Consider the following 15,488-nt stretch of genomic DNA (forward strand, 5'->3'; position numbering starts at 1 on the left):
GTGACACTGAAATCTTTCATTTGCTTCAGTGGCTGCTAGTTCATCCCCTATGATTCCAAAAAGAATCAATTTTTGGTTTTGATTCTAGAGATGCAGAGGAATAACTTTTTGTGGTAGGAAAAAGAAACTTGACAATTCTTTTGCGTGAACTTTTTGCTATGTGTGTTAACGATATAAATGGTATCCGACTCACAGGGGCTGTCATACCTTGGAAAAACCTCATGTTGTCTTAGTATTTAACGAAACTCAATAATTGGCAATTGATACAGTACTACTGGAATCTGGCACACTCAATGGCACAACAGTTTACTGTTAGTCATTTACTGCTAGCCATATAATTGTTTTTTAAATAAGGGCATCCGTTTTTTTTCAGCAAGGTATAAGCTTTGATGACATTCAGATCTTGTAACAGCATCCAATCCAGCAGTTCACTTATGCAATCAGAGGAACAATTAAAATATCAAAGGCAGTTCTGAATATTCAGGAGTACAGAAGTAATTGCGTGAGAGTTACGGTAACATCACTATTATATGTTCAAATGTCACCATTCCCGATGGAAATGGATTTGTCTTCCTGTTTTCCTCCCCACCCCACCATTATGTGGACTTTTGGTTTGCTTTTTTAAATTAGGAACTCACCAATCAATCGTTCCAGGTGTGTAGTTTTGATTGGAACAACTCTGGTTTAATTCCTTACTGATAGTTGTCATCCCATCCAAGCAAAGACCATTTTCATTAGCAAATGCATATGGGAACACAATTGTAAAAACATGGGAGGAAAGGGATATTAATTACAGTATTAAGTGTTCAATAAAATGCATGCAATAGTTTGAAACCCTAGGCAATGGATATAGACATTTTAAAAAGTAAAATAACTTCTAGAAACTAGTTCTTGTATGTGTTCTGTATCTGTAGATAAAGGACTATGAAGCATTTCAGGTTACATTTTTTGAAGATTTATTTTCAAACATTTTCTAATTTAAAAACAAAACAACTGAAACAACACTTTCAAAAGCTGAACTATGTACACTATAAATATTGAAGATCAAGAGATAACTAGAAATCCTATCATATGGATAGGCTGGGATAGGAAGAGCACATATACCTGCCATACTCTCAACAGGAAAGACTGCATCAAACTACACTATATATCTTGTGAGGATATGAGGAGGGCTGGAGATTCATGCAGCAGTAATTCAAGTAAGAAACTGGTGACATCTATGTAAAAAAATAGCTGCTATGTACATGTCATGTTATCTTGCCTTGAATTGCTGGCACAAATCCTCCCTTCAAATGGTCATGTAAGGATGTGGGAATATATATTTGTGTAAACGATGAAAAATATTCTTGTTTATCCTTGACAAGCAAGGTCAGCAGAAAAGAGAAGGATTTGCAGACCACAGATTAGTAATAGCTGTATTTTTACTGACTATGAGTGGGACAGGTGCTAAATGGTATCCATTAATAAAGATGCTTTATGTCTTAAGCTCTTCCCTGTACACCCACTGTGCCTGAAGGAGTAAATGAAACATACCAACTTGCGCAGGCATTTCTGAAAAACAGGAAATAAATCTGCAGGGGGAGTCTGTGATGAAAAGCTTTCCTCCCAGAACTGTCACTTTAAAAACACCAGGTGATAATGTTTTCTGTGGCCATGCTCTCAGCACACCAAGTAGTTTGTTTCATCAGGCTGTGACACAGTCTCTAGAAAGGATTTTTTTTTTTTCATACCACCACATTTGTAAGACTGTATTATGACAGTAGTTTAGGTATCAAGCCCTCAGGACCTCTACAGGTAAAACCATTGACATTAACAGGGAACCATTTGTGCACAGGGCTGGTTTGTCTGGCATAGCTTCTAAGACTGGGGTCTTAGTGAGCATGCAGAAGTGACTTATCTGAAACTTCTCAGCCAGATAAATGTTATACAGAGATAGAACAAACTAACTTGTCTCTTAAATGTACCACAACACAATGTAAGGGAATAATATATACAGAAAATACAAATACACTCTCTAGCTGGTGAATTGTTAAACATTTAGATCGAAGGAACAAACATGTCAGGAAAGATCTGGGTAATTAAGCAGTCTGCAAGACGCAGAAAAGTCTTTGCATATGAATACAAAAGTATGCCTGCGGCAGAAGTGCTGATGTTCTAATCTGTTCTGCATACCCAGACATAACCTTGCAGTGTAATACACTTATTTGGGCTCATTAGAGTTCTCACAACAAAAGAGTATCAGCAGCTTTTTCATGCCAGAAACTATCATTAGCTGTAAAATTTCAAGTCCCTGAGTTGCTGTGCTACTATGCCTAAATTTCTGAGGATGGATTTTCTCTTCTCCAACACTATTAAAGGTTTTGTGAAATCTTTACTGCTTGTTCCCTCCCTAAACATTTCCTCTCCTTGAAGGACATTCTAAGATACATGTGGAGTCAAAAAATAGTTTTTGCAGTTCTTGCTTTTCCAGGGAGATTTTTTTCTGCCCCTTTTTCAGACGTTCTAATTTCTTACAATAAATTTTGACAAAAAAAAAAATCTCAGATGCATCTTCTGTACTTCCCGTTCACGCATCCTTCTCTCATGCACTGCTTAGTAAAGCCAATTCTTTAATTCACTTTGCTTTGGATTTGATTCTTGTAAATTTCTCCTGTGTACTAGCTTTTTTATAGTATTACCCTTATTAGATTTAACTGATTTTCAAATATTAAAATTAGAAGTCATAGCTTGTCCTTTGCCTAATATTGTGTGAAGAGTGCTAGTTCTATCATCCCAAGCTTAGTATTTTCATCTGGGCTTTGTTTCTTTAAGTATTCAAGGCCAACAGAATCAAATCAAGTGAAAGTAAGGAAGTTAATAAAATGTGGTGCTTATTGGCATTTAGAATTGAGAAGATTCAATATATCCGGGGCACAAATACAACTGAAGTACAGGATTGAATAAATTATAACTTCTTCTATAATTAGTGGTTGATTGTATAACACACGCAGGAAAAAAAAAAAGCAGAGTACCCTGCTACCGTTCTACATGAACAATGTAGAATACCATACTGACAATTGTAGGTGTGCAAAATCAGCACTGTGACCATAAACCATAGTGAGTATAGAATGTACTTTTGGTCTCCCTCTCTTCGAAGTGTGTAGACAAAGCAGAGGGCTAGAAAACTATCATCAATGTCATCTACATGAAAGCTCAGTTTTATGTATGTGTCTGTTTTTTCCTAGGATCTGGGGTTTTAAGTAAAATTATTTAAGTAAAATCCTAAGTAAAATTATTTAAGCAAAATCCCCAAATTATTGTTGCATAAAATGGCAACCAGATATTTGCAATTTTATTTTCATAAATATAAACATAAATATGATACATAGCAATGTTATGTAATAATACAACCAAAAGATATGTTTGTATAACTATATGTGATGCACAGTATCTGAGTAAAAAGCCAGGATTATTTTAGCAGTAAAGTGAAAAAAGAATATTGTTATTTTAGTTCTTATTTCCATTCACAGTGTAAGACTATATAATTCTTATAATTCTTTCAGAATATCTGTAAGACATAAAACCAAACCTCTGTTGACAGAATATCAAACATTTATTCACTAAATTAACTTATTTCTTATAAGTTAAACAATGCTTTGAGAGCAGAAATAACAAAAAAAAAAAAAAATTACCATCCAAATCCTTGTGTAGGATCATCCAGGAGCACACGAATTATGTATAAGAAACAGCTTAGTAGCTTGAGAGAAAAATTGAATAATCGTATTCTCAGACCTATTTTAAAAAGAAAAGAAAAGAAAAGAAAACACAGAAATAGATTCAGGTTCTTTACAGTTTCATCCACTTTAAGGTAAAACTAAAAAGAACTAGAATAGCTATGCTGCAACAGAGCAAAGGTCAATCTAGCCAGTAACCTGTCCCTGATATGGACAATCGGCATATCATACGGAAGAACATGAGAATAAGCTTGTCAGATATACATAACACACCTTTCCAGCTTCCAGAAATCTCTGGGTTAAGACTCAGTCTGTTTTAATGTAAAGAACTACTCAGTCGTTTGTTTGAAAGCTCTTCTATGCCATTCATCTTTCCTGATGCCATTCTTTGGGTCTTTTGTAGTTTTACAAGTCCACTGTCTTGAAAGGGGAACAAGAACTACATATGGTATCTGAGATGCAAATACAGTGACATGAAGAAGACATACTTTCAACCATAGGCAGAAAATATACAATGGCGAGTATTTAAATATTAATATCTGAAAGTCTTCATGCAGTAGCTTCTCATACAGAATATATTAATACTATCCCAACTTATAAAATATTAAACTGTAGTTATTTAATGTTGAAGTTACGTAATTATGCGTCCATGAATCAGGACATCTGAAAGTCATGCTGAAGGCACACCTGAACTGAATCAACAACTTGTTCTACAGACCATGTGAATATTGAAATGTTCTAGCTGAAAGGATATATCACAAATACTATTACAAAATATTACAGTATTTCCCACAAACATAGGTCTGCACAAAGACAGGGTTCCTTCAAAGGGATCCACTTGGACACTTGCTTCTATCACATGGGCAATTTATTTCAGCGCTAATTGGAGCCATTATCTACTACAGTGCAACTTAATTGTATTTTAATCAGATTTTGCAGTCATTAGAGGATTAGAGTTTAAATTTTCAGTCTTAAAAATTTTGCCAGTGTAAATATTTGTATCTAACTCCTGGTTTTAAGTTTTCATTCACTAATTAAGTTAAAACTGTCAGTTGACTAAGGTTAAGTGGGGGGGAGGTCACTTCAAGCATTAATTTTTTCCAGTCTTGTGAACTGAGAGTCCAATTCTGCATGGCTGAACCCTCCTGCCCAAAGCAGAATACCTTTGACTGAGTCTTACACAGATGTGACTTCATTTGCACCTAGTCATAGCAAAGATAGTATCTTTTATTGTTGTGTTGCAGATAATGTTAGCAGGTCTGCTACACTCAATATAATTACTGCTATTGTTTAAGAACTACAGCTTCATTATGCATACCCAAAGCTGCGTGCATACATTCCCTTTTAAGGAAAGAATCATAATTAACTTACAGTACTATTACATACTTTTTGACTTTACTCAGTCCTAAGATCAAAATGAATGCCTTACAGATAAAACTGATAAATCACCTTTTATATCCACTAGTTTCTCTCCAAGTAAAACACAATCTACAGCAAACACAGAAAAACAGAAAATAGATTCTTAAATATTCTACCATGTAATTGCTGAAAGAAATCTTGAAGTTTATTACACAACACTGCTTACTACTTTTAACTGTGATGTTGCAGTTATCACATGAGAACTGGGGAGACTTTTACAGCATCTTGTCATCTGTAAACTAGGGGTTAAAATCCTGTGAGAATCCTGTGAGAAGTCCCACAGCTGTTATTGGCAATTAGGTTTGTGAACATTAACCTAGTGATTCCTGCTGTCCTATCAAGAGTAATTAGCCACAGACTATTTATTTCCCAACATGAGTGAAGGAGTTGAAGTAGTAGATGGATTGAGAGGCTGTAGGAGTGGAGTGGAGTGGAGTGGAGTGGAGTGGAGTGGAGTGGAGTGGAGTGGAGTGGAGTGGAGTGGAGTGGAGTGGAGTGGAGTGGAGTGGAGTGGAGTGGAGTGGAGTGGAGTGGAGTGTGTTCTTATGCTATTATTCGATTAGGAACAACCCCAGTACTTTTCTTGGACAATGCTATGATCTTTTTTTGCAGCTTTTTTGAACTGTAGCTGAAGAAGACATGAATTGTTTGTCTGTACTAGCCCATTTGTAGAAGTCTCCTGGAGTATGAATGGTTGCCATAACAACTAGGCTATTACAACAAGAAGAGTAGATAATGTTAAAAAAAAAAAAAAAAAAAAGAAAAACAGCAAATGAAAAATCAAAAAAACCCACCTAACCACAAGCAAACAAAAAAAGCCCACCAGGATTTCTTTTCCTTACCAATTTTGTGTTGTCTAACTTTCTTAGATAAGTACAAAAGTCTATTGTTTGTTTGTTTCTTCTGGGTTTTTAGCTCTGTAGATGTTAATGTTGGTGTAAAACACCTCTTTTTTTGCATTGATAATGGCCTGGTTTCTCATCATCATTTGAAATTATATGTTGGTTTAAATGCCAAAAGAAAATAGTGCTTTTCTGATTAAAGACTACATCAACACAAGGGACCCATGCTCCTGCTTGCTGCCCTAAACTCTTAACTCTCAAATCTTAGTCCTGAAAGATATAGAACTACTTAAGTATTCAAGTTCCATAGATCAGTTCCAGGCTATGCTTCAGGCCCTGGATATCTCTACAGGAATGTGTTTCCCACAGAATACAAGGCAGGGTTTTCACACCACACATGCTTTCATCTAAGGGTTCTAGTTAACATAGATACAGGGTGCATATCATGGACGGGGCTATATATAAAGCTTATAAGGCAATAGGATAGGCCTTGTACCATATGTGATTGGGTCTGTTACTACAATATAAATACGGAAGAACAGGCCTCAAGTCTATCCTTCTTCAGAAGGTCACCTCTCCTAGTTCTGTATGCCTCAGCCTTTAGAAACAGCATGTGCTGTCAGAGGGACCATATTTAGTCACCCCTGCTAACGGTTTAATAATTAATGTAGGACTGCCAATAAGCATTCTCTCTGGTCAAAATCTTCTGTAGCCTCACAGTTGGGGATGTCACCTGTGAGTTGGAAGAAATGCATTTATTCCACCATCATGAAGATCTAGGATTTCAAGTATGGGAAGGAGGGGACAGTCACTGCAGAAGGCATTTAAAATAGGCTTTCATTTATTACTCTGTTACAAAGAAAGCATTTCATATTTGTTTGCTGGCTGACTACTTATGTCCTCTACTTTACATGCTGTCAATGGATCAACATGGTCTGCTTGACTTAATTTCTTTTTTTCCACTCACAGCCAGATTATTCAAGTAGCAGGGTCATTTGCGCAGAATATCTCTGTTTTGACACTGGTGCCTGAAACTTGTATTCAGCTACATCAATCACACACTGTTATCCAGTTATGTATTGTTTAATGATTGTAATTTCACTGTGTCCATGTAACCATGGTGTTACAACCTTTGTTTCTTTAAAAGAAGAAATTGATAATAACAGTTCAAAATCTGTTTGTTTTGTGAAACAAATATAACTACGTCAAACATTCACGTTTCCTTCTCAGTTTGAACAAGTATTTGCTATTTTTTGCATGCATTTTTAAGTACAGAGTGATAAATTATATTTCACCAGTACTGACTGTGACTTTCTGACTGTGATGCTTCCCTTACAACCATTTTCTGGAGATTAATCCTCTGATTTAGAGAACTGATCTAAATCAAAGCAAAAGTAACAGAGATAGCAGCTGAAGATCTTACAATCACCTTCTATTATTCCTTTCTTGTAGGTCTCTAAGATATTTTTGGTTTTTAGCAAAATCACCTCAGCTCCTGGCTTTAGGAGTTGGATGAAAATATACTGTTAATAATTTATATCCTGGTGATGGTTATCTTTTATTCCCTCTCCACTGAACTGAAACTTCACTTATTTTTTCCCTTTGAGACTTATTTTAGGCTGTGATAATGCAGTGTGTGATCTTTTCAAGTGCAAGCAAGTCATACCAATATGTCATCTTTTTCTCTTTTTTTTTTGGGGGGAGGGGGTGGCGCTGGCTGACACCTTTGTAAAATGCTTTTCATGCATTCTTTGAACTTGATTAGACATTTGCTTGTGGAAGATTGAGTGGAAGCTAGGTTGACATTAGACACAGATGAAGGCTTGTTTTATCAGTTTACACAAATACTTCCAAAACCAGAATAATGAATGAAACAGTTGATATTTCATGCTATCGGTCTGTATGTGGTTTCGATCAGAACAGTATTCTGAAGAAAATTCATATGAATTCTAGAGCTGACTGCTCTGGTTGACAAAACCACTTGATATTACATTCTGATGTGTTAAATTCACTTGTGAAGTCTTAAGTATTAGCAAAAACTGTTGGTGAACGTGTAGTTTGATTTGGTTATACTATCTGAAAATTTGCTGATACTACTGACAATTATTTTCTCAATGATAGCAATTACATCTTTAGTATGTGAAGGAAGGTTTTCAATGCCCTCGCTGAACACTGACTAAGATCTAAAGGGCAATATCTTTATTCATCAACTCCCTGATACCTCTGGGCAACAGAATCCTCCAATTTCAGTGGAGGATTGAATGAGTACACTTGAATGAGTAGCAGGTACTATCTCAGCAGCAGGTTTGGTTTTTGGAGATTGTATTTTACAGGATTCTGGTTGTGATTATTTGGACAGGAACCAAAATCTGCATAAGCAGAAGGAGTGTTTGACTGAACTTAACTAATACTGAATGCTTTGGTTTGGGGATTTATTTTTTTCATTCAGTACAGTAATAATTTTGCTGTATTTCCTATTTGTTTGTCCTGAAAATTGCCTTGGCTAATTGTTGGTTAAGCTTCTTGTATCATTAGAACCAGTAGCAGTGCTTGGGTAACCTGTGGGATTCTAGTGGGAAACGGCATGCCCATACCATATGCTGCTGTAAGTACAGTAAGCACCCCCATTCTCCAACTTACTTTCTATGAACTGGCTGCATAATTCAACAATAGAAAAAACAAGCCTCATCTCTTAAGAGTTTTCTTTGGAGCCCTCTCCTGAGGACCTATCAGGAAAAGAAGGTGCCCATAATGACAGTGTCTTTACTAGCTGTCTACAGGAAAGAACTCATTACTGTATATTCATTCGTTAATCAAAAACACAGCATGCTTCTACAAAATTTACCTCAGCTCTGTATGGCATCACCGTGTAGGAGAATTCCATCAGAATCTGTATTTTTCCAGCAATCATCAAGCAAGCCAAGCAGGAAAATTCTTGTGCTACTTGACTACAGCATGAACCCATCTCCAATAGGATGAATTAACAGTTGCTTCCCACCCACTTGCTTATTTCAAATAAACTTCCACATCATTCCTCTCCTTTGGACCCATACATCACACTTACCCAATCACAACCTAGCACAGATGTCCCAGTATAGTAATTTATGACAAGTCTCTTAATGTGCTTAGCCAGAATGGTATGCACTTGGCAAAGGAATGGCTATGAATTCATACTAATTAACTAACTTCTGGTTTAATTTTTGTGCTGATGATCATAAACGTATCTATTTTTAGATGTACAGAGTCTGCAGTTCTGCCATCAAAATATGTATCTGTATATATGTATTTTTTTTAATCTTGTTAAGATCTAAGTAGGGAAAAAAATTCTTTCACTTATCTCAAGCGAGAAGGTACTATATGGAACCTTCCTATCTTACCAGTGAAAAGAGATTTACAGTGAGTCAAGTCATAACTTTATAGATGTTCTTAGTAAGTAAACAAGACTGCATCAAACCCTTGTTTTGTGGACTAGATCAGGAACAAAAAGGCTATTTTTTGCTTACAGCTTCCCAGACTGCCTTTCTAGCCAGAAGTAATACTCTTTTCTAGTTTAGGATGCTTTCTGTGTTTTGTCTCTTACTCCATTACACATATATCAACAATGTCAGAAGTCAAAGGCTATAAAGATATAAAATACTTAAAAGATGTGAAGTCACAAGGAGAAAAGTAGAAGAAAACTAAAACCATTTCAGAAGTTGTAGTATAATTAATCACATTTAAAATGTAAATTTAGTTAAACTCATTTATCTCTAACAAGAATCACAGAGTGGTTGAGGTTGGAAGGGAGCTGGTTGCCCAGGACTGTGTCTGGACTGTTTATTAATATTTTCTGTGGAGGGAGACTCCACAATCTACATACAAAAATGTATGAGCAAAAACTCATTCTTTGCAACACAGATTTGTAAACATAAGTAAACATAAAATGGAGTATGAAATTGTTCTTCACACATCTCATTTCTTTGTTCTATGCATACTGAGGTTTTGTACACATTCTTTTCATATTGGCCAAAATGCAGCAAGAGCGCTCTAAAGTGTGCTAATACAGAATAAGAAACTTATTTCAAATAAAAATCTTCATTAGAAAATAAATTTACCAACCCAATCTAGTTTGCAGCCCAGAAAACCAATCATATCCTGGGCTGCATCAAAAGAAGTGTGACCAGCAGGTCAAGGGAGGGGATTTTGCCCCTCTACTCCCCTCTTGTGAGACCCCGCCTGGAGTACTGTGTTCAGCTCTGGGGCCCCCAGCATAAGAAGGACACGGACCTGTTGGAGCAGGTCCAGAGGAGGGCCACAAAGGTGATCAGGGGGCTGGAGCACCTCTCCTGTGAAGACAGGCTGAGAGTTGGGGTTGTTCAGCCTGGAGAAGAGAAGGCTCCAGGGAGAACTTAGAGCAGCCTTCCAGTACCTAAAGGGGGCCTACAGGAAGGATGGGGAGGGGCTCTTTATCAGGGAATGTAGTGACAGGACAAGCGGTAATGGCTTTAAACTGACAGAGGGTAGATTTAGATTAGATGTAAGGAAGAAGTTCTTCACTGTGAGGGTGATGAGGCACTGGAACAGGTTGCCCAGAGAAGTTGTGGATGCCCCATCCCTGGGAGCATTCAAGGCCAGGTTGGATGGGGCTTTGAGCAACCTGCTCTAGTGGAAGAAGGTATCCCTGCCCATGGCAAGGGGGCTGGAACTAGATGATCTTTAAAGTCCCTTCCAACCCAAATCATTCTATGATTCTATGAGAAGTATAATAATGTGAAAACACCTATGTCCCACCTGAAGTTTAGGAGAGAAGATACTCTGAAGGCTATCAACGTCATTTACTAGCAGAGGTAGTCCTCTCCTTTCTATCCTATTTAGGTACCCAAATTGAGATGAATTTTCCCCTGTGTGTCTATGCAAGTGTAATAAATAAAGCTTTCCCCATGGATGAACCTCCAGCAGATTTGTTAAGCCTGATTCTCCAGCTGGAAACTGGCAAATAATTCCAAAGCCTAAACTGAAAATATCAGTTATTCACAGTACAGTGCCTTTTTTTTGTTGTTTGTTTAGGGTTTGTTTTTTTTTTGCTTAGGGGAATATTTTGCTTATCACACCTGGAAAGTTAGAGAAGCTTAGCCAATAAAAAGATCATGTTCTGTAATGTTAAACTAGTATTTATTAATACTAGCTCTTACAGATAATGTTGTGGTGTAACTCCAGCCAGCAACTAAGCACCACACAGCCGCTCACTCATTCCCCCACCCATCCAGTGGGATGGGGGAGAAAATCGGGAAAAGAAGTAAAACTCATGGGTTAAGAACAGTTTAATAGAACAGAAAAGAAGAAACTAATAATGATAATGATAACACTAATAAAATGACAACAGTAACAATAAAAGGATTGGAATGTACAAATGATGCACAGTGCAATTGCTCACCACCCGCCGATCGACACCCAGTTAGGCCCCCAACGGCGATTGCCCCCACTCCCCCAGTTTCTATACTAGATGTGACGTCACATGGTATGGAACACCCCATTTACGCCACTTTGGGTCAGCTGCCCTGGCTGTGTCCTGTGCCAACTTCTTGTGCCCCTCCAGCTTTCTCGCTGGCTGGGCATGAGAAGCTGAAAAAGCCTTGACTTTAGACTAAACATTATTTAGCAACAACTGAAAACATCAGTGTTATCAACATTCTTCTCATACTGAACTCAAAACATAGCACTGTACCAGCTACTAGGAAGACAACTAACTCTATCCCAGCTGAAACCAGGACAAGATAGAAGATCTTACAGTCTGTCTTATTTTTAAACACTTGATCTAGTCTCTCAAATTTTGTTTGTCTGGGTTTTTTAGACTGGGACACTGAAAAAGTAAAGTTCTTTTCCTCCCTTCTGTCCTTTCCCAGACACAAAGCCATAGAACCATCTTCATTGTATCACAAAGGCCAAAATGTATTCCTTCTATTCTAAAAGTTTTATGTATAAAGCTATTGTAATTTTAATTCTTTACAGGTGTAGGGCAAATGGAGGTAAATTCACTCCTGCTACACAGAGGAAAATTGAGGTCAGTTACTGTTCTTCACAGCTATGAACTCCACTGGTCTAATCAAGATTTGGTAATATACAATGCTTCCACTCCTGTGGACTACCTCCATGGATGTATATAAAAAGATTAATATCTTAGTTCCTCTGCATTATTCTCTTCTATGATGGCCTATGAATTTAAGTGCACATGTCAATGAAGATATCGTTAAACCAGACTAAAGACAAGGACTATATTTCTGAGGTACCACATTCAGGAGAAGGAGGTATGTCCTCCCCATTAGTTTCCTTTCCAAATTGCTTTCTTTTAGTACAGATCAGGTTTGAAATTTATTTAGGAATACTTAATAAAATTGAACACTTCAAAAAGCTAGGTACTTCTGCAGTGCACTTTTTTTCTCCAGCATCTTAGAGGCTCTTTGCTTTCCTAGACATAAGGTCATGACTTGTCAGTGAGCTTTGCAATGTCAGATCCACACAAATTAGTCAACTTGATCATGATACAAAAATAAAATCATGCCACTAAGTATTTGATCCTACAAAATAAGTATGTTTTTTTAAGTTTAAATAATACTTTCTGAATTTGTTTTGGATATTATGTAAAACTGACTCCTTTATGGGGCAAAATTTTAGGTCAGAAGAGAATTAATGATAACTTTGCTGTTGCCTTCAGTGGAATTGGATTCTACTCAACGTATCACAATTATGCTTGACAGAAATTAATCCAATTGCTTACTTGATCTTTGGTTTTTGATGAAGAAGAGCTTTAGTCTCTCTTTAAATGTATTTTCATTCATATAGAATTCAACTTGCACCCTGAAATATAAAAGGAAGTATTAGGATTGAATACGAAAGATAATAAATTATTTTTAAAAAAATAATTTGTTTCCCTAATCATCTGTTCTTTATATATAACTGGAGGAATATATAGAGTGTTCAGCCAAAAGCTCACTTGGATCTGAATCACTAATGTTAAAAGATTAAAAAACAAAACAAAACAAAAAAAAACCCAGCAAACCGAAAACTTAGTGTATCCCCTTTACATGCAGAATCATTTTCATATTACTTGGACACTCTACACTGCAAAATCAGAAGCATCTATGGTTTTGGTATTTTCATTGGAAGACTATTCTCATATCTGCATCTTTGTAAGGAATATTTCCTTGATGTTCAGGTTAAACCTTCCATCTCAGTTTAACTCCCTTCTTGTAAAATTGACATTTTAATGATTCTTCTTTTTTATATCTTGTTCACATCTCTGTTAAGCATTTGTGTCTCAGTTAAGCTTTCACTTGTTTGTGTTCACCTTTAATCAAATGCTCACAGACCAAGCAAACCACCCTCTCTGAACTTTGTTTTTGTCATAATGAAATACTGAGACGTGAAAGCAAAATTATGTTGCAATCATACAATATTGTACAGAAAATAACTCTACTTCCTGACTATATTAAAGCACCAGTAACATCTTTTTTTCCTCCCCTCTCCCCAAATTTGCCAGGATGTATTTCATGTTTCTGTCCCTCAATTCAGTCTGAGCACAATTCATGCAATAATTCTACAGACTAGAAGAGAAAAGAAAACTGTTCCAGGGGATGGCAAGGGGGGAAAAAAACATGTGCATTAGTTGTATAAAAAAACTTAGGCCATTCCAGAGTTGTGGCGCTGCACTGCTTGCTGCAGGATGAGTGCAGCATTAGTTCCATTTCCACTGAAGTCCCTGCTCTACCCAACTGACTGGATGTCCCTCACCAATCCCAGTTCTCCTCCAGCAATGAATCACGGTACCCCAGCACAATTTCTCTGCCTTCCTGAGAAGTCAGTCCTCAGTTTGAGAACTGTTCTACTATTGCTGAAGTGACATCATGAAAGTGAGTTGCTTCCTCACCTGTCACTTCTCTGTATACCATCATGTGTTGCAAAACTGCATATACCTTTTCTGTTCATAAGCATACTTGATATTTGTTTGTGCATTTCTTTCCAGCAGTCTTTCATCAAATGACTGTACTTCAGTTACTTGTTCTTATATGTACTGTCGTTATTTTTCAAGCAGGAGCCTGACTTTAGTTTTTCCCTTCTTGCATGGGAAGCCTTTGCTGAAACAGTTCTTGTATAATCTAATGTTGTCTGTAGTCTCTCTCTTCCCCTCAAAAAATTGTCTAATACCATACATTTCTATACACTTACAGAATTGGAGGATTATTTAGTTGTGGGCCCAGAATGGATGGCATCTCAGGTAATGTGACTTTTTCATGCTTGCTTACTTATTACCAGAAGTTTAGGCATATCACTTTCTAGGACACAGTCAGCATGTCATAAAAAGAAGGCGTGATCTGACTCACTCACTGAGGTCAGTTAATTTTAGCTAGTCGCTTAGCTTTGGTGTGGTTTCTTGTAGTATTCCTTGTAGAATGGATAATTACACTGCTTCCTATTTAGAGGAAGCAAAACCATAACTGTATTAAGAATCCATATTGGAACTAAGCTCTGTAACTTAGAATCATGGAATCATTTAGGTTGGAAAAGACCTTCAAGATCATCGAGTCCAACCATCAACCATGCCCACTAAACCATGTTCTGGAGTACCTTGTCGACGCGCTTTTTGAATACCTCCAGGGATGGTGACTCAACCACTTCCCTGGGCAGCCCATTCCAATGCATGACAACCCTCTCAGTAAAGACATTTTTCCTAATATCTAACCTAAATCTCCCTTGCCGCAACTTGAGGCCATTTCTTCTCATCCTATCTCCAGCCACCTGACAGAAGAGACCAGCACCCACCTCACTACAACCCCCCTTCAGGTAGCTGTAGAGAGCGATAAGGTCTCCCCTCAGCCTCCTCTTCTCCAGACTAAACAGCCCCAGCTCCCTCAGCCGCTCCTCATGAGACTTGTGCTCCAGGCCCCTCACCAACTTGGTTGCCCTTCTCTGGACACGTTCCAGCACCTCAATGTCTTTCCTGGAGTGAGGGGCCCAAAACTGAACACAGTACTCGAGGTGCGGCCTCACCAGTGCCGAGTACAGGGGAACAATCGCCTCCCTGCTCCTGCTGGCCACACTATTTCTGATAGAGGCCAGGATGCCGTTGGCCTTCTTGGCCACCTGGGCACACTGCTGGCTCATATTCAGCCGGCTGTCAGCCAGCACCCCCAGGTCTTTCTCTGCCGGGCAGCTTTCCAGCCACTCTTCCCCAAGCCTGTAGCGCTGCATGGGGTTGCCGTGACCAAAGTGCAGGACCCGGCACTTGGCCTTGTTGAACTTCATACGACTGGCCTCAGCCCATCAATCCAGCCTGTCCAGATCTCTCTGTAGAACCTCCCTAACCTCAAGCAGATCGACCCTGCCTCCCAACTTGGTGTCGTTTAGAAACTTGCTGAGGGTGCACTCGATCCCCTCGTCCAAATCATTGATAAAGATATTAAACAGAACAGGGCCCAACACCGAGCCCTGGGGAACACCACTTGTGACCTGCCGCCAACTGGATTTCACCCCATTCACC

General features: G+C 38.0%; 1 protein-coding gene and 1 long non-coding RNA gene across 2 annotated transcripts in view; one reads left to right on the forward strand and one right to left on the reverse strand.

The window, feature by feature from the left end:
- Positions 1-15,488, reverse strand: part of KCNT2 (potassium sodium-activated channel subfamily T member 2) — a 160,469-nt gene that overhangs the window by 111,106 nt on the left and 33,875 nt on the right. The window contains 3 exon segments of the mRNA XM_030033481.2: positions 639-695; positions 3,672-3,771; positions 12,729-12,808. Of these exon segments, the coding sequence (XP_029889341.1) occupies positions 639-695; positions 3,672-3,771; positions 12,729-12,808 (237 nt within the window).
- The window catches only part of LOC115349346, a 44,738-nt gene that overhangs the window by 27,267 nt on the left and 1,983 nt on the right, over positions 1-15,488 (forward strand). Inside the window, exon 4 of the long non-coding RNA XR_003926064.2 lies at positions 14,179-14,225. This is a non-coding gene — a long non-coding RNA (uncharacterized LOC115349346). The remainder of the gene's footprint in view (positions 1-14,178; positions 14,226-15,488) is intronic.

This window comes from Aquila chrysaetos, chromosome 12, assembly GCF_900496995.4.
Source record: "Aquila chrysaetos chrysaetos chromosome 12, bAquChr1.4, whole genome shotgun sequence".
Classification (NCBI taxonomy): domain Eukaryota; kingdom Metazoa; phylum Chordata; class Aves; order Accipitriformes; family Accipitridae; genus Aquila; species Aquila chrysaetos.